The 23,683-nt window shown below is 47.5% G+C and overlaps 1 protein-coding gene across 1 annotated transcript; it reads left to right on the forward strand.

Moving 5' to 3' along the window:
* The first annotated feature begins 152 nt into the window (after positions 1–152).
* Positions 153–23,638, forward strand: Lrrc56 (leucine rich repeat containing 56). Its single transcript, XM_038340647.1, has 13 exons — positions 153–631; positions 1,737–1,807; positions 3,058–3,245; positions 4,315–4,402; positions 5,757–5,817; positions 19,139–19,235; positions 19,313–19,513; positions 19,992–20,175; positions 20,637–20,798; positions 20,881–20,945; positions 21,138–21,274; positions 21,497–21,621; positions 23,067–23,638. Exons 3-13 carry the CDS (start codon positions 3,063–3,065, stop codon positions 23,393–23,395), a joined length of 1,632 nt encoding a protein of 543 aa, XP_038196575.1. The 5' UTR covers positions 153–631; positions 1,737–1,807; positions 3,058–3,062; the 3' UTR covers positions 23,396–23,638.
* Positions 23,639–23,683: the final 45 nt, after the last annotated feature.

Genomic DNA, 23,683 nt, shown 5'->3' on the forward strand with positions numbered 1-23,683 from the left:
GCGCCCGTCCGTCAACTCTACACGACCGGTGATTGGTCGAGCTCCGCCTTACCGCGACCTGTCGTGGTTGGCTCAGCAACCCATCCGTCAGGAGCCGCAGCTAGGCGGGGCTTCCTGGAGAGGCAGTGTAGCAACCTGGGTACTGCACTCAAGGAGCTACGCCTAGTTCCGAGGTGCGGAAGAGAGTGACGGAGCCCGTGCTAAAGAGCCCGAGATTCCTCCGGAGAGAAACTGGCGTACGCTCGGGTTCGGTCGCAGGGCCTGTCACAGAGCTCCCACCCTGCACCCTCACCAAAGGCCCAAAGGCCCAAGGAACGGAAAAGTCATTTTGGTGGGCACCTAGTGTCGGGGACAGTCAGCACCATGGACGCCGGATACCAGAGGAAGGCAGAGTCCGCCGGAACCCCGAGCTGCCTGTTCCCGTAGGCCGAGGTGGAGCGAAGGCCCCATCCCGGAGCAGCGTCGGGTCATTACACTGCGCTCATTGTGCTTTGGAGAAGACCCCGCCCCTCCAAAAAATAAAACTCAAGGTCCCAATCCTGAAGCAGCTCATACTTGCTCCCATTTGAAGAAAGACCCTGAAAGTCAGAAAAGTTGGTATTAGGGCGAATGAAGTGTTCCACCCACTCAAGTAAGTAGGGTACATCTGTGTCAGACGCAATGTTTCTAACACTCTGAAATTTCAAAGAAACGAGTAAGCACGTCCTCCTCAGAAAACCGACAGGGTTTTACTCAGGCGATGGAGGCCTGGGGGCACGCGTTCACGTGTCGTCCGGAGCGCGAGCTCGGCTCGGCCGATGCGGCCAACAGGCAGATAGCCCGCTCGGAGCCTGCCAGAGCCCCTCACGGGCGGCTCTCGGGACCACTGTGCGTGTCTTCGCTGCGTTCAGCAGTCCGGCTTGCCTCCCTTACTTTGGGGAGCCCTTCCACCGGATCTGCCGCGTGTCCCGGCAACCGTTGCTAGGGGGCGGGGCTCATCTTGCCGCGGCCCCGGATGCCCGCGGCTTACGAATATTTGGATATTCAAATGAGACCCCGCCCCCGTTGCCATGGCGCCAGGGCCGCAACCCCTCCGCGGTGGAAAAAAGAAAGCCCTCACTTAAGAGAGCGACCGCCCCGCGGTGGAGGGGCCCAGGGATGCGCCCAGGACTTGGGCACCCTGGCCCACCCCTCAGGTGAGAGCTAGGTACCGCTTCTCCATGTCCTTTGTGCTAAGGGAAACCTGGGCCGAAGAGTGGGGCCTACATCTTGTGGGGCAGACACAATGGACTGAGTAAGTAATAAGTCATAAAGTGCAGTGGAAGGAGACAACTCTTACTTCTAAGTAAAGACAGTAAAAAGTGAAGAAGTTTGGGATCGGTCAAACCTGGATGGAGGTGTAGAGAGGCACCTGAAAAAACTCCGTAGGTATGGAAAGGAGTTCAGGAGAGGTGGGCCTACAGAAGATTCTGAACCACACACCCAGCATCCCCTTTAGGAGTGGAAGAAGCAGCAGGATTTTGGTGAGGACGGTGTCTTAGTTTGCACTAGGTGACGTAGAGGGACCCTGACTGTCTTCCTCATTGTCTGAGCCTCATCCACCACTAAAGTGTTCACAGGGGGTTCGGGACCAGGCCCCCAGCTAACAGCACTCCATTCTTCTACCTGTTTGCTTCTGAGCTGATTTTGGCCGGCTTAACCAGGTGCCACAGAGCATATTGACATAGCCAGGAAGCTAATCTAACTCTCTCTTACAGGTATTACATGTAGACACATGTGGCCCTCTTGCCCGGATGTTTGACCTACAACAGGAGCCAGGAACCTGCAGGTGGGGCCTCAGCCAGAGAAGTGGGTGGTTGGAGGGAATGTCTGCTAGGTCCTGAGACCTAGAGACCATTAATGAAGAAGGATCCACAGCCAGATCTGGGGCAGCCCAGGAAACTGTCAGTAACAGCTGGCTGCTGGTCCATATAGGCATCTTGTCCAGTATCCCTAGTCTTACAACTTTAAAACAATATTCTTTACTATATGTGTGCGCGCGTGCGTGCGTGCGTGCGTGTGTGTGTGTGTGTGTGTGTGTGTGTGTGTGTGTGTGTACCACAGAGGCCAGAAGAGGGCATCTGATCCCTTGGTTACAGGAATTTGTGAACCACCCACTATGGATGCTAGGAATCATACACAGGTCATCTGTACGAGCAGTCAAATGCTCTTAACCACTGAACTGTTTTTTCAAGCCCCAACTCACAGCCTTTGTGAAGCCCAGGATGGCAAAGACTGGAGCCAGGACTCATTGCATGGACACTGTGGGAAACAAATACAGAATGAAAGGACTAGAGAAATCACTCGGGCAGTAGATTGCTTGCTTTGTAAGCATGAAGACTTGAGCTTGGTCCTCAGAATTCACATATAAAATGCCAGGCATGGTAAAGTGATCCTGTAATTCCAGCACTGGGGAGACAAAGACAGGCAGGTGCCTGGAATTTGCTGGCAAGCCAGTTTAGCCTATTTGGTGAGCCACATGCCAGTGAGAGACTTTATCAAAGGATTAAAAAAAAAAAAGCCAGACAGTGGTGGTGCACACCTTTAATCCTAGCACTCGGGATGCAGAGATAGGTGGATCTCTGTGAGTTCGAGGCCAACCTGATCTACAAGTTAGTTCCAGGACAGGCTCTAAAGCCACAGAGAAACCCTGTCTCGAAAGACTAGGAAAAAAAAAAAGAAGGATGGCACCTGAGGAATGGCACCCAAGGTTGTCCTCTGGCCTTCACGTGCATGCACACATATGCTCACACACATTTACACATACACATACAAATTATAAAACAGTTAACTACATCCCCCCCCCAACATGTAGAAAGAAAGGGAGAGAAGTTATTAGCACAAGCAGGAAGTTTGAGCTGAAAGTAGGGGAACGGACATGTGCTGTCCAGTTATCTAGACTGCTAAAGTGGCTCAGGCCAGGCCATGTCAGGCTGGGCTGTGGGGCGATGTGAGAGTTGACCTAATGGCTTTGTGGGCCCTTGATGTGAACTAGAGCCTTGTAAACTAGGAGATTTGGCTCTTTGCCTCTCCTAACAGGTTGGATGTGGATGGACCCAGCCTGGGATGGATCCCAGGGACCTCGGCCAGGCACAGCTAGTATCCGGGTACGGGAGCTGAGCTGGCAGGGCCTAAACAACCCCTGCCCACAAAACAAGAGACGGGGCAGCCATGGGGATATCCACAGGGAGCAGCAGGTGGAAGAGCACCTTTCCCCTGCTCGGCTGGTAAGTGATTGGGCCTGAGGCTCCGCCATGGGTCTGCATGAGATGGCATCCTAGCACCCTTTCTGCTGACATCCAGCTTTCCCTCTGCTAGGCATCTCTACCTTTCCACCAGTAGGGTCCCTGCCAGCAGCCCAAGTGACACAAGCATCCCCAGGCATTGAGATCACAGATGGCACTGTTGGGCCAGGATTCCGTAACTATTGGTTGAGGCCTGTGCTCAAGCAGACAAGAAGCCTCTTATTCAAGAGCTAATGTTGCAACAGGGAGAACTAGGAGGTGGCATATCGGGATGCTGAAAGGGCAGCTGGTCATGGCGCATGGCTCCCCTCCCAAGGCTAGAGTTCCTCAGTCTCCTCTCAACCTGCCTGAGGTAGGATCTGTCCTTGATGCTGGCTATATTGGCATCAGGTAAAGAATTTTCTCCACATCCAGTGTGAGAGCTTATTAGTGTACCGCATCCCTGAGTCCTGAGGTTTTGTAGAGTCCATCTGGACAACCCTGAAGCTCCCAGGATTTAGAGTTTGCTACCGACTCGTGGCTGACCACTATGAAGGAGAGAATCATGGTAGTTGGTATCACCAGGGACCTCCTCAGAATAACTGTTTAGCCTGCATGTGTTCCCCCAAGGTGTCCCTTGATGCCGTAGCAAGTGTGGCCCAGGATCCTGAGAGATCATGTTTACATTTCACATACAAAAAGGTCTTGCCCATCTACAAGAACAGATAGACGAGTAGGGCCCCACCCCTTGACTTCCAGCTTGAGTGTTTTTGTGTGTCCTCTGGTCCAGGTATGCTGTGGCTGGGTGCTGCTGACCAGGGCTCTGGACTCTAACTGCATTGTTGAATCTGTATGAAGGTCTCACCTGGAGACTGGCACCTCAAGGGCAGGCCCTTCCCTGATAGTCAATTACCACCTCTGCTCATGTCATACCCACCAGCCAAACTGTTATTGCAAGCCCAACCTGGATGAGGCAGGGGAACATTTGCCACCTGCTCCAGTAGGCACCTTTACAGAGTCCTCAGCCAAAAGCATGGAGAAAACTGGAAGTGACACCTGATGATTTCTGCAGCAGGCCCTGGCCCAGGTAGATGACCTCCAACTGGTGAGGGTGCTGGAGATGTGTGTGGACACCCGTAAGAACAGCCTGGGGAACTTCGGTGAGAGCCGCCAGTCACACCCATGCCCCTGTGACTGTCACAACTAGACCTTTCCATGAGCCAATTGTATTTTCTGGTTGTAAATGAAAAGCTAGCAAACACCTTGGACAGCATGTCCCTTTCCTTAAGAATGGATTGTAGAAATAAGACATATACTCCACTTAGAAGTTTTAGCCCAGGGTACATATTCCGAAAGGACTTTCCAAGGACCACACCCAAACACCAGTACCAATATGGAAAAATAGCAAAGGTACTATGCTGCCATGCAAGGTACTCCCAGAACTTATCTGGAATGGATTTGGAATTTATAGACACATTGCACAAATGTTATATTGATCCCTTATGTACTCTTCCTCCAGAATCCCCTCTGCAATTGCTACAGCAGAAATCTTACCATTCTCTCTTTCATGCTTGTGCACATGCACACACACACACACACGCACACACACACACACATTACCTCTGAGACACTTGTTTTTTAAATCTGAGCAACCATATTCTTGTTCACTAATGCTTCAGTGCCTACTACTTCCTAGGGAGAACATTATCTTAAATACTCTCGGTATAATGATCCAAGTTAGAAAAGACACTGATAGAGCACTCTTATCCATGTCACAGACCTTGTTCAGATTTCACCAGCCATCCCAACAGGAAAGATTCTTGCTGTGCAGGATAGTTGTGCATTTTCTTTCTTTTCTCTGATTACCAGTAAAGTTAAACACCTCCAATCCCGGTTAGCTTGTTTTTCAATTTGCATTTTAAGTGTTTGACAGCTCAGTGCAGTATCTCTGTGCACCTGTGAGATCAGGGGGCACCAGCTCTTTGTTGGGGCCTTCTAGGACATCCTATACACCTCTTTACATCATTCAGGGATTCTGTGTCTAGGGCCAGAGTCTCACCCTAAGAAGCTTTGAGAATGGGGCCCTAGAGCTTTAGGCTGTGCAGGACACTGGCAGGGCATTCCTGAGACTTGTTACCTAATGTTGCATGTTGAAAGACCTCCAAAGGGGTACTTCAGGCCCTGGGATCAATGAGGGGATGTGCTCAGGGTTTACCTTATCCATGCCAACTTGGCTTCCCTTCTTCAAGTCAGGTCCTTGCCAGTGTGGTCACCTTTCTACACCTGTTTTACCTGTGCTAGGCTGCACACGGGTGGAAGGACATGCAACCCCTACATGGCGAGGGGAGAGAAGGCTCAGACATCTGGGCCAGTTCCTGCAGAGGCCCCACAGAATCGGTCCCATCAAAAGGCCATGTGCCTGTGAACAGTCCCTCTTGGGGGTGTGGGGAGCACTACAAAGAGGTGGGCAGGATTGTTGGGGCTAGGCCAACCTCTCCTTCCTGTGGCCCACAGGAGTGCACCTCCCTAACCTGAACCAACTGAAGCTGAACCACAGCTGCCTGGGCTCCCTCAGGTGAGAGCCTGGTCTAGGGCAAGCAGGGGCTGGGCCTGGAACTCAGCTGCTGCAGGCTGCCCCTACTGTCAAGATTCTGCTCCACCCTGTCGACCCTTGGAGGGTGAAGGCTGCCATCAAATGGTTTTAGAGACATTTCTTCAGGTGTGGGCTCCGTGGAAGGGAGGGAGGGGAGACTCCAGGGTAGGATCCTTTCTGGGTGGGTTCCAGGTGTCCCGCCTTCAAAGTATCTTAGAGTATCTGGCTCCTATTTTGACACCCTGCAGTGAGGCATGTCCCTCTTCTCATCCTCAGGGGGAAGCACCTACCATATGAGAGTGATACAAAAAAGCCAAAGCCAGGGTTCTGGTCAAGGTGGTCATAACCAGGTGCTGTGGCTGATAAGCCAAGTGTATTCTTCAACCTTCAGCAAAGTGAGGGGTTTCTGGCAGATAGCCCAAACCAGTCTATACTTGGAGGCTCCGGAACTCCCTTACCTCACATTGCAACCCAGGCATAAACTACACCCTAAGGACCAGGAGCTGAAGGAAATGGCTAGTGCCCCTAGGAAGAAGAGAAGGTAGGAGCTGCCTCCAAGCTGACCCTCCACTAGAAACCAGACCCAGCAGAACATGTATCTCCTGATCAGGGACTGAAGTGTCAAGAAAGCTTGGTGTTCTCAGAGTTCTTAGGAACTAGCTTAAAAGATGGCATTCAAAATGCAAGGCCACCTTGTGGTTCTGTCCCACTGGACTAGAAAGAACAAAGGTAGGGGCTGGAGAGATGGCTCAGTGGTTAAGAGCATTGCCTGCCCTTCCAAAGGTCCTGAGTTCAATTCCCAGCAACCACATGGTGGCTCACAACCATAAGTAATGAGGTCTGGTGCCCTCCTCTGGACTGCAGGCATACACGCAGATAGAATATTGTATACATAATAAATTTAACTTTTTTTTAAAAAAAGAACAAAGGTAAGAGAATAGCAGACTGTATCTGGTAGTTTGAACAAAGGTGCTTATGAAGATGCTGCTGCCTCAAACCTAGAAGTGTAAGGCAGAGAAATTATAGTTAAAATTTTAGAAAGAAGCTAGGGATGTAGTTCAGTTAGTAGAGCAAAGTCCTGGATTCAATCCACAGTAACACACACACACACACACTGTCTTTTTCTCTCTTTCTCTTAAGTTTATAACTATCTGACTTGGACTCCAAGTGTAGCATCCAGTTGTTCCCAGTTGATTTCCTTACACTGCTGGTTAACTAAACAGAATTCAGCAAAGCAAAGACGATGCATGTACAACTGCAGGCAAAGACAAGAGAAGTTTCTAGGTCTGGGTAAACAAATTTTCTCAAAGAACAATAAAGGTATATTTTTAAAAGGCAGCTAAAATAAAATAAAGGATGCTGGGAATGGTGGCACATATCTTTAATCCAGCACTCAGGAAGCTAAGATAGTTTGATTTATGTAAATTCAAGGCCAGCATGGTCTACAAAGTGAATTCCAAGCCAGCCAGGGCTACACAGTGAGACCCTGAAAACAAACAACAAACAAATAAAAGATGAAAATATGACCGAGAAACAAAGATAATATAAAACCAAGAAATAATGAGACTGGGTATAGTGGTACAGGCCTGTGACCTCACACTAAGTCATCCTCAACTCCATAGATAGTGAGTTCAAGGCCAGTCTGGAACACATGAGAGCCTGTCTTAAAACAATGAAAACCTTAAGAAACAAAAAATAATCCCAGAGGTGGTGGTGCATGCCTTTTAGTCCCAGCACTAGGGAGGCAGAGACAAACGGATCTCTTTGAGTAGCAGTCTGGTCTACAGAGTGAGTTCCAGGACAGGCTCCAAAGCTACATAGAGAAACCCTGTCTTGAAATACAAAAAGAAAAAAAGGAACATAAAATAGTACTTAAAACAAAATAATTCTACAGGAAATACAGTCAGATCACAAATGTTTTGAAAAGACCCTCAGCGGTTTGATCACAACAATGAAAAACAGCGAAATTTTGAGTTCTTTCTGTTATCTAATCCTGCAGCTAGGCTAGTTGGTGTTTACCACCTTGTAATGATTAAAAATGAACAAACATTTGTAACAGGAAACTGAATAACAGCATCCCATAAACTGCTCCTGTAACGTAGATGGCTGCAAAGATGAGCATTAAATATTAAAATCGCAGGCAGTGCTGAAGAGATGGAAAATAATTTCAATGTAGTTTGTCATTTCACCCAAAGCTGAGATAATTTAGCCCCTGAAAATAACCACCAACATACACAGAGATGTTCTAAATACATGGGCTGGAGCTGCCACCAAATGAATGGCTTTATGCTAGCAGGGCTGGGACAAGCATCTTTTACGCAGTGCCACTGTGTGTGAATCCCCACTTACATGTTCTGATACTCCATAGATAACTGGGTACTGTTAAAAATTATTTGGATGCATCCGCTTCATACACTCCACTGCTCATCATTCTGTCCTTGCTAGAGATGCTGGATTTTGATTCCTGTACCATGTGCTAATTTAAGGATGTATTCTCTTTTCTTGTTGATTTGCAGGAATTATCTGGTGCATTTTCTACTTTGCAGTATGTCCTTTCAGCCTAGAGATGGCCACCTGTGCAGAGCCCTTTGTTTAGGAACTCTGGATCATTAGCTGCTCTCTTACCTCAGTGCCATCTTACCTGTATACCTTGAGTCTGAGCTAGCTCTCCTCTGCTGCCCTTACTCCAGGCTGACCCTGACTCTCCTGAGCACTTCTTTATCCTTGTGCTTCAATCTTATAACCTGGTCATGCCAGTGGGCTTCGGACACTTGTGCCTGCTAATCTTTTGTGGATTTAAACCTGGAATTTAGAAAGATTTATGTACTAGTTTGGGCATACTTGTTAAGTTAAATACGTCCATGCATATGACCTCTTTCCATTAGTATGTTTTGTGTATTTAAATGGAGTTTTCACATTTGCTCTCTTTAGTGTGCCAGTTAGCATGCTCACAAAAGACTACATCAGCTTATTTCTTATCAGCCTAAACTAGAGAAATGATTCCATACTACTCTAGAGCAAAGCCCAGGGACACACCAGTGAGAAGACATCACCATCCCCAGCTTGCTGTGGTGACAGGAAGTCCTGGGGTGGGTCAGCTCGGTAGTCAGACTCACAGCAAAGGCCCGGGATGGGTGAAATAGGACCCTTTGTCACTTTGCCTGCGCTATCACGGGCAGTTACTACAGCCTTCAACAGAGGTGACTAGGAGAGTACAACCATTTTCCTGGGGCCACTTCATAGGAACATAAACAAAGGAACACAAGGGCTTCAGCAGTACATTTGCCTAGGTTGGGCTGGATGCAGGTAGGGCAGGATGTTCCTTCTCAGGCTATGAGGGGAAATCTGCCCAGTCTGACCACTGTCTGCATGTACTGATCATTCTTGTTTTTTATAGCTATCATCAACCTCCAACTTCATCTTCCCATGGTACTCTTCTAGTATGTCCATTTTTCCCCATTTCACTTATAGGGTCTACTCTGCGCCAACATGACCTCATCCTGACTAACTAGAGCCACAGTGATCTTGTTTCCAAATACAGTCATGCTCTGAGGTTCCAGAGGCCAAGGCTTCAAATGTGACCTGGGGGGCACCTTCATCTACAGCAGGGGCTTTACCCAAAACAGTATAGGTGATATCCTCAGAACCCTTTTCCACACTGCTGGTAAGAACTGTATCTGTCACAGTCTCTTCTTCCCCAGCTAGTATCTAGGAGATGGGAATTATGGTGGACCAACCAGCTACCCACCAGTCCCCTGACCCAGGACCAGGTGATACTAGACTCCTATATACTGCACAGTGACTATGGTTGTAAATGCCATCTTGTTTTGGTTTTTCATTGCTTTTTTCTTTTTTGGCAATTATTGAAAATATGAAGAAATACTATACTGCCAGGTGAGGTGGTCCACAGCTGTAATCACAGCACTTAGGAAGCTGAGGAAGATATATTGCCATGAGTTTGTGGTCAGACTAGGCTCCAGAGTGAATTCTGGCCCAGCCTGGTCTGCAGAATAACATCCTATCTCAAAAAAAATGAAAGGAAGGATGGGAGAGAGGGAGGGAAGGAACACATAGCAAAGATTTAGTTGGCAGAAACTGGACTGAAAATTCAGTAAACAGAGTACTTTGCTTATGTGGACAAAGCTTTGGTTAGATCCCCAGCACTATACAAACCAAGCATTGTGGTGCATGTCTGTAGCCCAGCATGTGAGAGATACATACACATCATCCTCAGCTATATACATTGAATTCGAGGTCAGCCTGGGATACATGAGACTCTTCCTAGCTCGTGGTTTACCAGCAAGGTTCCAGTGCATCTGTGGCATCTGATTGACTCTGCCTGCTCTCTCCTCCTCTATCTGCTTAGAACTCCCACCTTGCCCTATTCTGCACTGCAATAGACCTAAAGCAGCTTCTTTATTAACTGATGGTATTCGCAGCATACAGAAGGGAATCCCACATCACCTCCCCTTTTCTGTCTAAATAAAAAGGAAGGTTTTAACTTTAACATAGCAAGATTACATACAACAAAACAATTATCAAACAAGAATTATAGTTACAATATTTTTATCTACTTTATCTTTTATCATAACTAAGGAAAACTATAACTATTTTTCAACTCCATCAAAGACTCCAGAAGGATACAATATTACCTAAGTAAACAGGAAGTACATTGTAAACAACTTCTAAAACTCTAGAATTGACAGAGACATCTCACTGCCTGGACAGTCATTCAAAGTTCTTCTGTACCATTGGAGCACCCATCTTCAGTCTACAGGCCCATAGTATCTAGCAGACTTTTCCATGAAGCAGGAAATTTGAAAGACAGTTCTGTCTATATTGGCAGTTTGTCAGTCACTTTCTTCTGTGTCCTGCAGAATATTTGGCAGACTTTTTTATGAAGCAGGAACCCCGAAGGATCATCTCACCTTTAAGCAAGTTCAGCAGTCATTTTTCTGTGGGTCCTGCATGACCAATTCATACAGCATAACATCAGGCAGTCCAGGCAAGAGCAGTTTCTTGCCCAAATGGTTACCAAACTCCATGAGAAGCCTCTTTGATGCCCATTATCCTCTTGAAGTAGATTGGTGCTGTCAGGAGCAGATGTGTCTCATTGTCATGAAAAGTCCCAAGTTCTTAAATGCCGTATTCTGTAGGTCTTTGAAAGGTTTGAAGATTATCTATCTAATTGAAATATCTCTATATATATCTAGAAAACCTAACTAACGTGACTACAAGCTTAACTATTATAGATGATTATCTATTAACCTATATTTCTTTTTTTTTTTCTTTTTTTTCTTTTTGGTTTTTCAAGACAGGGTTTCTCTGCAGCTTTTTTAGAGCCTGTCCTGGACCTAGCACTTGTAGACCAGGCTGGCCTCGAACTCACAGAGATCCGCCTGCCTCTGCCTCCCGAGTGCTGGGATTAAAGGCGTGCGCCACCACCGCCCGGCTAACCTATATTTCTTAATTATACATTACATTGTTAAATGAGCTGCACAAAAGCAATACCTTAATCAAGAGCATAAATACACATATAACAAAATTGACCTTAAATTTGTATCCATAGACCAAAATCCATACCAATGAAAAGCATTCATGTCTATACCCTCCTTTAAATATAAACAAACATTTAAAAACAATATTTGGGAATTTGGGTGTAGTTCTCTCCAAGCTGCTTCCTACTTTGGAAGAAGTATTTTTTGGGGGGTGAGGGTTCACAGAGACCTTTTGGTGGGTCTTGGTCCATCAAACCCCATTAGCCTGGAAGGAATCCACAGGTTCTCATCTTTTGTGGAAACAAAGGCAGAACCTCTTTTCCAAAGCAACGTATCCTTAAACCCAAATTTTGAAGTCAAGATACCTTTAAAATATATAAGTTGGGGGCTGGAGAGATGGCTCAGTGGTTAAGAGTATTGCCTATTATTCCAAAGGTCCTGAGTTCAATTCCCAACAACCACATGGTGGCTCACAACCATCTGTAATGAGGTCTGATGCCCTCTTCTGGCCTGCAGGCATATACACAGACAGAGTATTGTATACATTATATATATGTTGGTTTAGTTTAGCAGCCCATGCAATGAAGTGTCTCTCTGTGCTTAGCTCATTCACAGTAAAAAAAAAATTCAAAGGAAAAACAATAATATATATAATCCAGACTCTGTGTATTTTTCATCTTTATGTGACTTATTTTTCTTTACACTTTTAATCCATGACTGTCTGTACTCTATCTTTTTAAAGACTTTTTTTTTTTTTGGTTTTTCGAGACAGGGTTTCTTTTTTTAAAAATATTTATTTATTTATTATGTATACAATATTCTGTCTGTGTGTATGCCTGCAGGCCAGAAGAGGGCACCAGATCTCATTACAGATGGTTGTGAGCCACCATGTGGTTGCTGGGAATTGAACTCAGGACCTTTGGAAGAGCAGGCAATGCTCTTAACCACTGAGCCATCTCTCTAGCCCCTGAAGACAGGGTTTCTCTGTAGCTTTGGAGCCTGTCCTGGAACTAGCTCTTGTTCTCACAGAGATCTGCCTGCATCTGCCTCCCGAGTGCTAGGATTAAAGGCGTGTGCCACCACTGCCTGGCAAGACTTTTATTTTTTAAAAAACCATTTACTTTCTAACTGTCTATATTCTTTTTCCTCTCTCAAGCCTACATACATTTATCCAACACTGTGACCCATTTAGAGTTCTTTTCTATCTGGATTTGTCTTTATTATGTGTGTGTCTGTAATTATTTTTTTGACCAGGAGCGCTTTTTCTTCTTTTAAAACCTAAGTGGGCATGGCTAGGACCAACTCTGTGGCACTGTCTGTTGGCTCTGTCCAGTCCAATATGATGGAGGCATGTTCACTGCCTCTGAGAGCCATGCACATTGCCCCAGCTCCAGGGTTATAGTGGGTCTGTGTCACCATTAAGCAATTTGTAGCATGCTGCTCACAGACCCTATTTAATTGCTTGGCTTCCTGAAGGAGCCAGAGGTGTACATGCAACTATCACGAACCAAGAAACCACTGTTTCTTAAAGAAGCTGTGCCAGATTTTTTTTCTTTTTCTTTTTCTTTCTTTCTTTTTTTCCTTTTTTTCTGCTAATGCTGAATCAGAAAGACTTCTCTTAAAGTCTTAAAGTAGGCATGGTACTTCTGCTTGCAGCCAGCAAACAGAGCCCATCAGGGGGAAAAAAATGCCAGCTACCAAGAAGCCATGTTTAACTTTATTCTTTTGTGTCTAGAATTCCTTTCCAAGCTTTCTTAGGTTTTACGTGGATGTAGTCAACCACGGTGGTGCCAATTTGTCGGAGGGGAATCCCACATCAAAGAAGAAAGGAGAGGAAAGAGGAGGGGAGGGGAGGGGAGGGGAGGGGAGAGGAGAGGAGAGGAAGAGAGAAAAGAGAGAAAGGAGAGACAGCAGAGGAAGAACGAGAGAGTGGGCAGAAACACTACTGGTTTTCCTGTTTTCTTCTGTATCTGCACTCTGCACAGCTCACAAACACAGTTCAGCACTGCACATCAGCACATAACAGTCTTGCCTCCTCATTGCCAACCCTTACGCTGTTCTTTTTTCTTGCCTTATAGTACTTGTCAGGACCTGGTAGACAGACCCTTTTTATTTATTCATTTATTATTATTTTTGTTTTTTTCAAGACAGGATTTCTCTGTAGCTTTGGAGCCTGTCCTGGAACTAGCTCTTATAGACCAGGCTGGCCTCAAACTCACAGAGATCTGCCTGACACCTGACTCTGCCTCCTGAGTTCTGGGATTAAAGGTATGTGCCACCACTGCCCAGCTTTTTTTTTGTTTTGTTTTGTTTTTGTTTTTTGTTTTGTTTTTCAAGACAGGGTTTCTCTGTATATCTGTGTAACAGTCCTAGCAGTACAGGAACTAGCTCTGTAGACCAGACTAGCCTCGAACACTCAGAGATCCACCTGCCTCTGCCTCCCTGAGTGCTGGGGTTAAAGGCAAGTGCCACCACTGCCCGACTGACAGAACCTTTTTAAACAGCAGCAGTGAGAGCAGCTATCCTTAGCTTAATCCTGATTTTGACTAACATGTGCCCAATGTCTTTCACAAGGATGATATAACTGGTATTCCCCCTTTAGTATTGTTAATGCTGTGTTCCTCCTTTGTGAGTTTTTTGTTAGTGATGGTGGTGGGTTTTTGTTTGTTTTGTTTTATTTTGGGGTTTTTGGTTTTTCGAGACAGGGTTTCTCTGTGTAGCCTTGTCAGTCCTGGAACTCACTCTGTAGACCAGGCTGACTTTAAACTCACAGAGATCTGCCAGCCTCTGCCTCCCAAGTGCTAGAACTAAAAACATGCATCACCACACCTAACCCCCCCCCTTTTAAAATTTTATGTGCATTAGTGTTTTGCCTGCATGTGTGTCTGTATGAGAATGTTGGAACCCCCGGAACTGGAGTTACAGACAGTTGTGAGCTGCCATGTGGGTGCTGGGAATTGAATTCGAGTCCCCTGGAAGAATAGCCAATGCTCTTAGCCACTGAGCCATCTCTACAGCCCCTCCAACTGACCCCTTAATGAGTTTTAATGGTTATCTTTGCATCCCAATGTCAACACTACCGGATTGTTCTTTGTTGGTTTATTTTGTTTTGTTTTGTTTTTTTCTGAGACAGGGTTTCTCCGTGTAGTACCTGGAACTTGCTCTGTAGACTAGCCTGGCCTTGAACTCAGAAATCTGCCTGCCTCTGCCTCCTAAGTGCTGGGATTTAAAGGTGTGTGTCACCACCGCTCCATCTGGATCATATCTTTATTTCTTCATTATTAATTATGTGGATGGGTATTTTGCCTGTATGTATGTCTGTGTACCAGGTATATGCCTGATGCCTGAGTAGAGCCAGAAGGAGGTCTTTGCATCCCCTGGAACTAGAGTCACAGACAGTTGTGAGCTGCCATGTGGGTGCTGGAACCCAGGTCCTCTGGAAGAACAGCCAGTGCTCTTTACCTCTGAGTGTTCTCTCCAGCCCTGTCATGCAACTTTGATCCTCCTGCCTAAACCTGACTAAACCTCCCAGATGTTGGAATCATAGGCATGTGCTACTTCAGGCTAGCCTGGAATTCTGTGTAACCTAGGCTATACTTAGACTCATGGTGATCCTCTTGCCTCTGCCTCACAAGTGCTGCGATTAAAGGCTTGTGCCACCACTGCCACCATTTTTATAACATACTTTAAAACTTGGCTCAAACTAAGAGAGTCCTACTTTCAAATCAGGTTTTTGTTGTTGTTGTTGGTGGTGGTGATGGTGATGGTAGTATGGTAGGGCTGGAGTGTCTGTGTATGTGCACATACATATGCAGGTGCTCTTGCCCATGTATACATGTGGAGGCCAGAGTCAACACTGGATGTCTTCATATATCACTATCCACATTATTTCTTGAGAACGGGTCTGTTATTAAACCCAGCACTTGCTGTTTCAACTAGTAGGTAAGCTGGCCAGTGAACCCCTGCCTGCTTCCTCCTAGTGCTTCGACTATGGGTTCAGGCTGCTATGCCTAGTTTAAGTGATTGCAGGGGATTCAGACTCAGTTCCTCACTCTTGCAGAGCAAGCACTTTACCCACTTTACTACCTCCCAGTCCTTGAGCCAAGTTTTCTGTTCTGTAAGTGCCGACCTTGTCAAGACTTAAAGCTGTTGATACATGCTTCCTTCATACTGTTTTTTATCATCTTACATTGCTGCTATGGTCACCTTGATTGTCTTTTCAAATGCATTATAATTTCAATCTATCTGTCTGTCTGTCTCTTCATCAGTCTTGCCAGTTAGAAATCAACTCTGGCCTGTTATCCTTCTCTGATTGTAGCAGATTCGTCCTTATCTTGACCTCACTCTTCCTCCTTGGCTTCTGTTACTTTTCCTTCTCCTTGAGCTAAGTGCTTGTCACAGTTGTTCTAATTCTCCAGCTTTTTTCTTTTTCCAGTCAGAGTCTCAAGTAACCCAGGCTGACCTAAAACTTGCTATATAGCCAAGCCTGGCCTAGAATTCCTTTTCTATTATTGTATTATTTGTTTGTTTGTTTATGTTTGTAGGTATTTTGCCTGCGTGTATGTCAATGACCATGTGCATGCCTGGTTCCCTCAGAGGCCAAAAGAGGGCATCACATCCCCTGGGGCTGGGGTTTTAGATTGTCAGGAGTTGCCATGTAAATGTTGGGAATTGAAGTGCCATCCACTGGAAGAACAGCCAGTGCTCTTACACAACGAGTTTTCTCTCCAGACTGTGGTCTTGAGTTCTTCGTCTTCCTGTCTCTGCTTCTATTCCTCAAGTGCTGAGAATACAGGCATGAGCCATAGTGCCTTACTTGGTTTTATTTTGGGGAGGGGGCAGAGCTTTTTGAGACAGGGTTTCTCTGTGTAGCCCTGGCTGTCCTGTACCTCAATTTATAGATCAGCCTGTCCTTGAACCCAGAGATCCACCTGTATCTGGCTCCTCAGTGTTGGGATTAAAGGTATAATCCACCACACCCAGCTCATTTTGTTTTAAATGACACGGGTCTCACTAGGGTGTCCAGGCTAGCCTTGAGCTGAGGTCATGATGTTGTCTCCTTCAGCTTCCTGAACTTCAATACAGGTATGACACCATGCCAGATGTGGTAGTTTGAATGTAATTAGCCCCCATAAGCCTACAGGGAGTGGCACTATTAGGAGGTGTGATTTTGTTGGAATATAGGTATGCCTTGTTGGAGGAAGTGTGTCACTCTGGGGGTGGGCTTTGAGATCTTCTTTGCTTAAGCCATGCTCAGTGTTACACTCAGTCCACTTCCTGTTGCTTATGATCAAGATGTAGCCATCACCATGTCTGCCTGCTTGCTACCATGCTCCCTACCATGACGATAATGGACTGAACCTCTGAATTATAAGCGAACCACCCCAATTAAATGTTTTTCTTCATAAGAGTTGCCATGGCCATAGTGTGTCTTTACAGCAATAGAAACTCTAAGTAAGACACCAGGCTAGTCTAACTTTTTGATAGGTTCATTTAAAACTGTAGACATTTCTTTGTGTCTGTTGTAAGACTCTACGAATGGTATATGCTTTGCTTTTTGCATTTTTCCTATTATTACAAAGTATGGCAAACTCTAATTATTTCCTAATACTTATTCCTCTACAACAAGAAGAATCTATTTTCAGCTGGATATATGGTCCACCAAAAGACATGGAAGTTGCCTGACTCCCTTGAAGCTCAGTCCAATCATGTTAACTCTTCTGAGCTACAGGTTGCAAGAAGAAAGAAGTGGGCAAGCTCTGAAAAGGAATAGGCCAAAACAACAACAACAAAAAAAACGCTTCAGGGACAAGACAAAGTAAAGGCAACCCCTCAGAAAACCAATGTGACCTACCACAGACAGATGAAAACTAAAACTAACTGCCCATGGCAGTGAGAGAGAGAGAGAGAGAGGAGAGAGAGAGAGAGAGAGAGAGAGAGAGAGAGAGAGAGAGAGAGAGAGAGAGAGCAGTGAAGAACACTTGATGCTCTCCCAAAGAACCTGAATTTGGATCCCAGCACTCAAGTCAGGGGGTTCACAACCATCTTTAACTCCAGCTCCTGAGTAGAGGTCTACACCTCTCTGGCCTTGCAAGATACCTTCACACATATGGCACACACTCTGATACACACACACATAAATAAGTAAATTTTGTTTTAATAGGATCACAAAGGAAGGACAAAACCAGTTCTAACAAGTTGTCCTGTAATCTCCACATGAATGCCATGGTGTCATATACATGAGTACACATACACACAAGTGTGTGCACGCGCACACACACAGAGAGAGGGGGGAGAGAGAGAGAGAGAGAGAGAGAGAGAGAGAGAGAGAGAGAGAGAGAGAGAGAGAGAGAGAGATTGCTAGTATGAAGGTACCTGTATTGAGAGGCTGAAACAGGATAACTGCCTCAAGTTCCAGGTCAGCCTAGACTACAGTGTTAGATCATCTCAAACACTCAGGTGGGCTGGAGAGATGACCTGCTCTTCAGAGGACCTAGATTCTGTTCCCAATACCCATGTCAGGTGACTTGTCAACATCTGTTACTCTAACCCCAAGGGATCTGATAATCGTCTTCTGGCCTCCATGAGCACCTGCACAAATGTGCAATATATTCACACAGACACACACACACAGACACACACACACACCCCCACACACACGAGTTTTAAAAAGAAAGCATGGTGATTTAAGGCAACTGATAGGGTAAATGCTGAATGAATCTTTGCAACTGAAGGACAAAGACTAAAGAAAATATATAGCCTAGAGCAGCAGCAGTAAACAAGCCCATGCAGGCAACATGGTAGATGAGTCCTTACCAAAAAGACCTAGGGCCATGGAAAAATAGCGGCAGTTGATGAAGCCTGAGGTCAGGTGGCAATTGTACTATGAGGCAAAGAGCAGTTCAGTGATACAAGAAGAGCATCACAGCAGGCAAGAGCAAGGACAGGTCCTCAAACACACTGTCTGTGTACACTGCAGGGAAAAGAGGCCCCATGGGTACAATAAGCCAGACAGGGATGGACAGCAACAAGTAGCAGGTACAAATAGCCCATAGGCATCAAGGCATCAGGATGAAGGCAGCTCCTCATGGTCAATCTGGTATGCCTCAGGCTGGCCCCTCTCCCTTCTAAAAAGGTGTGGGTGCTGAACAAGTGTTTGAGAAGGGGCCTCCACATGCCAGGGACCTCTATGTCCACAAACATGGGCTCTCCAGGGACACACTTTAACCTTGCCTGGGATGCTAGAGCAGGGAGAAGAAGCTGGAGCACACCAGCTGGAAGCTATCACAAGCAAAGGCACAACTATCCCTGCACCTGAGGGCAGCCTAAGTGGGTGGTAGTTTGGCTAAAGACAGAACCCTCAACCCCATGACAGCACCCATCACTCATAGTAGTTAATTATTGCTGCTTCTATGGCTAAATACCTGGCAAGAAACAACTTAATGGGAGAGAGGTTTCTTTGGCTTATGGTTTTTGGGTTACAGCATCATGGCAGGGAAGACATGACAGCAGGAGCAGCTCATATCTGTGGACGTGGAAGCTTGCTCACATTGAACAGATTAGAAAACAGAGAAAAGGGAGTGCCAGCAATCAGCTGGCTTTCTCCTTTTCCCTATTTTTTCTTCAGGATCCCTGCCCATGAGGAGATGCCACCCACATTCAGGGTGGCTCTTTCCTCCTCAGTTAAACCTTTCTGGAAATGCTTTCATAGACACATGCTCCAAATGTGTCTCCTAAGTGATTCTAAATCCAGTCAAGTTGACCCTGAAGATTAACCATCACACCACTCTGCCTGCCTTCTGCAGAGACCTGGGCACTTCTCTGGGCCACCTGCAGGTGCTGTGGCTGGCTCGCTGTGGCCTGACTGACTTGGATGGCATTGGCTCCTTCTTGGCACTGAAGGTAAGTCTGTAGCACTTGGGGACAAGGAACAGAGATCAAGTCAGACCCCAGCTAAGATTCCCCCATGTGGTCCTCAGGAACTTTATGTCTCCTACAACAACATCTCAGACCTGAGCCCACTGTGCCTGCTCGAGCAACTGGAGGTGCTGGACCTTGAGGGCAACAATGTGGAAGACCTGGGGCAGATGCGGTACCTGCAGCTGTGTCCACGGTTGGCCACACTCACACTGGAGGGGAATCTGGTGTGCTTGAAGCCAGACCCTGGCCCTTCCAACAAGGTATAGGTGCTGAACACCCAGTCAGCATATATTTGGGATGGATACCCCTACCCTGAATGGGAACCTCTGGGCCCACATGTGCCTTTTAGCTTGTTCTCCTTAACAGCTATCCCTTCTGTCATTGGAGGCCTAAACAGCCTAACTTTTTAGTATCCGACATATGCAAGCTCTGTTGCAGCAGGTAAATCTACTTGCACCCCCACAAAGGCCACGCATGCTCCAAGTGCACTATCCACCTCAATAGCTGCTGCTTGATACTGACCCATAATCAGTTCCATATATTAGAGGGCATCCCTGAACCCTGGCTATGGGCTTGGAGGGTGAAGGTACCCATAGGCTCCAGTAGGATGAGGTAGTATCACTACCCTGTCTCCTCTGTCCTGCACCATAGCAGTCTGGAAGAGGGAGCCCCAGCAACCAGCTGGCCTGCAGGGCCCACCAGACCCAGGTCTGCCGTCCCCCTCCCTCTACCCTTTAGGCACCCCAGGACTACAATTATAGGGCAGAGGTAAAGAAGCTTATCCCCCAGCTCCACATCCTAGATGAGATACCCACCACATGCACCAACCTGCCTGCTTCCCAGAAGCTGAATCAGGACTGGCTGATGGTGAAGGAGGCCATCAAGGAAGGCAGCGTGCTTGACATTCTCCTCCCTCGGCTGGGTATGCCAAACACTTACTGTGGACCTCGATACTATGCCCCAGTCTCTGACTCCAGAGGAGACCTCCCCTAGTCCTGCAGGAAGACAGGCCTCTACCAGTTCCCTAAGAGGACAGGCTTCACTCAACCCCAGAGCAAAAGACCTCCACTAGTTCCCCAGGCCTCGCAGAGATGGGTGGCTGCATTTTGTTCCCTTTCCCAGCCTTAACTCCTTGTCTGCAGAACCACGCAGACTGACCCCAGATCAGGATACTCCCATTACAGCACCAGCTGGCTTCCCCTTTCCTATGTGGAAGAAGAGGAGGGTATAAGCCTGAGGGTCTTTCAGGAAGGAAAAGGAACCCTCACAGGCCAGTCCCTAGGTCACACAGATTCTTGAGTGACAGGGCTGTGTTCTGTGGTCTGAGTTTGAAACATGCTGTCTATAATGAGCCCAGTGATCTCTGGATCTGACCCTGGACAGATTGTTCCCATGGAACCACTATACGGAAACTTGACCCAATCTTGCCTGTGCCTGAGACCCAACCATGGGCTCTGTCTTTGCTGGTCCCTGAGGTCCCCTTGCCTGAAGGTCTGCTTTCTGAGAATCCAGCCACAGAAGACCATTCCAGCAGCCTCACCCATGGTAACTAAAACCTATTTGGCCCAGAGCTGACCTGGCAAGTACCTTGACCCCAAACCAGGCATAGCCACATCCTCTTCTTCAGGTGCTTGTCAAGTTCTCTGTGGGAACCCCACCAAAGGCCTGAGGGAACGTAGACACCAGTACCAGGTATGCCTTCCTCACATATGACTACAGCCCTCCTTCCCAAAGTAGACCATCTCCTATTGCCCTCACCCTGTGGTAGACCATTACCCAGAGCTTCCCCCATCATACATCAGTGTTCAGGACTACTGGCATGTCCATGCTCTGGCCCTCCCACTCTGGGGTCAGGGTCCCCACAGCAGCCTTTTCCCTCCCTAGGAATGGGCACCCCTGGAGCAGCTGCCCCCACATAGGCCAGATCTGGCCACCCACCCCTCTACCCCAAGGCCTGACCCTACAGAAAGCTGTGACCTGGCCATGACTGGGCTTCGGGCCTGGAGGGAGCCTGGCCTGCGGTTGGTGTCCCTTACCCTGCCAACCCTACCACCTTTTGCCCTGTCTTGGGGGGAGGGATCTGGGCTGGAAGTTTCCTTTGCTGAGCAGCCATTGGTCTCCCATGGTGGCCAAAGGGACCAAAGGCTAGAGATCCATCCCAGTGTGATGGCCATTTGGCACTGGGTCTGAGACAGACGTGGTTGCAGCTCTGCCTTCTCCTGCCTCAGTCGTCTCCTCCACAGGCAGGTGGAGTTCCAGCAGGAAAGGCTTGTTCCAGCTCCAGCTCAGGACCCACAGAAGGCTCCTGAAGAACAGGAAGACCAGACTGGATCCAAGACTTCCCTAACCCCTCCACGCCTGGCCTCAGGTACTGCCTCAATGCCTGTTCGCGCCCACAGTGTGCCTTTTTAAATTGACCCCCCCATCTGGGAATGGCTGTCCCCACCTCAGACTAGAATAATATAGTCAGCCCCTTCCTTTGCCGGGTTCTGGGAGGGCAGACAGTCCTCTTCTTGGCAGAGTGGGGGTGGGTAGGTTTCACAACCTAGAGAGGGTCGATCCCAGCTCCTCCTCCATACCATGACACCTTGAGGGCACCTGGGCTAAAGGAGAGAGGAAAGCATTCCACAAAAGAAGGATACAGGGCAAGTCCAGAGGCAAGCACCTGTCGGGAGCCTCTGGTCGCCAAGGGTATCCAGAAGTAGACACCAATTCTCAGGAGAAACTGACAGGAATCCAGGGGTGGGAAAGTGATGAACAAAACCACCAGGAGAGCAAGGCAGAAAGGGTTAGAAACTTTCAGTGGCTTCAACCCAGGCAGGACTGACTTGTGCTGGCATAGGGGTGCAGAATTAAGCAAGGCAAACCCTTTCCAAGGGAGCCAGAGTGACTGCTGCTTCATTGGAAAGACCCTTACCCAGCAGCACCTTAAAAAGGCACACTGTGGGCACGAACAGACATTGAAGTTATAAAGGTAGTCACCGGCCATCTCTGAAGGACCAAACAACCACACTTTTGCCTCTCTGTAGACTGGCTGGTACCTGGGGCATTGGGTGGGAAGAAGGCCCTGACAGTGAAGCAGGATCAACAACTGCCCCCCAGTGGACAAGAATTGCACAGGTTAAAGGACAGTAGAAAGGTGACCAGCAGAAGGGTTGACTGGAATGGTGTCTAGCCCTCTTGCTACAGATGTCAGGCCTAGAAGGTACTGGTGACCCTAGCCATCTACCTTATACTATTACAGAAGCTTAAGAACTGGCCTGAAGCCACCAGGCCCTCAGGGATGAACACATACTCAAGAATGGAGGTCAGATGACCCAGGGCCAGAGCCCAACCACTTTGTTTGCCTTAGAGCAGTGGTTCTCAACCTTCCTAATGCTGTAACCTTTTAATATGGTTCCTTATGTTGGGGTGACCCCCAACCATAAAATTATCTTTGTTGCTACTTTATAACTGTAATTTTGCTACTGTTATGAATCATAACATAAATATCTGATATGCAGGATGTCATATATGTAACCCCTATGGGGATGGTGGCCCTCATGTTGAGAACAACTGCTCTAGAGATAGCCACAGGGCTGAAGCCATATTTTCTCTGGAATGCAAATGAAGCAGAGCAAAGAGATGTGGCTTAGAGAGATAGGAATGCTTCCATCTGTAGGCTCCACAGTGAAACAGAAAAGGACACTGAAACCCTCTCCACTTGGGGTTGCACTGTCCCTAGCCTGCCATCATCTCCAGGCTGCAGCTAACACTCCCCCACCTTGTCTGATAGGTCCTCTCTGACATGCTGTTTTCTTCCTTGTTTTCTAGAACTTTCCAGGACACCAGGCTTTCACCTGATCCCTTCTCCCCCAAAGTACCCAAAGCCACCTGAGTCAGGCAGCAGCTCCTCAGTGAGATCTGCAGACCTGCCCTTCAGAGGGCGTAGGCTTAGAGTCCTGGGTAGCTTGGGGCCTAGCCTGGGCGAGGGGTCTGGCCTGGGTGAGAGGTTGGCTGCAGTGACTGCCCTGAGAGCACTGGACCACCGAGTCCAGGGATGCCCAGACCCAAAGCCAGCACTAGGTTCAGCAGCTTGCCCTCCAGGCCTCCACTGCCTCCATCACCTGAACCCTATCCCTCCAGCCCACTCTCTCCCTTAATGTAATCCTCCCTTGTTGAGATCTCTTGGCCTGGATGGGGCCCAAGACTGAATGGCTGGAGCTGGAACTGAGCTCTTTAGATGCCCCAGGACCCTGGGTCACCTATGTGGCCCAAGTTCTAAGCCTGCTTGTCCTAGTCCACAAAAGGGTGTAGTCATTCTGGATGGATTTGCAGGTTTCCCTATGTGCGACAGGTCCTTTCTCTTGAGACACCAAATACTCTCTGTAAAAGCCAAGTGAATCATTTTCGACTCTCAGGTGTGCAGAAATGTGCTTTACTTTGTAAGC

This window comes from Arvicola amphibius, chromosome 1, assembly GCF_903992535.2.
Source record: "Arvicola amphibius chromosome 1, mArvAmp1.2, whole genome shotgun sequence".
Taxonomy (NCBI): domain Eukaryota; kingdom Metazoa; phylum Chordata; class Mammalia; order Rodentia; family Cricetidae; genus Arvicola; species Arvicola amphibius.

Excerpts from the sequence above, each read along its gene's own strand:
- Lrrc56 (XM_038340647.1), top strand. The coding sequence starts at position 3,063 with ATGTGGATGGACCCAGCCTGGGATGGATCCCAGGGACCTCGGCCAGGC. Across the intron at positions 4,403-5,756 it reads GAACAGCCTGGGGAACTTCG|GAGTGCACCTCCCTAACCTG; the intron begins GTGAGAGCCGCC and ends TGTGGCCCACAG. Across the intron at positions 20,946-21,137 it reads AACGTAGACACCAGTACCAG|GAATGGGCACCCCTGGAGCA; the intron begins GTATGCCTTCCT and ends TTCCCTCCCTAG.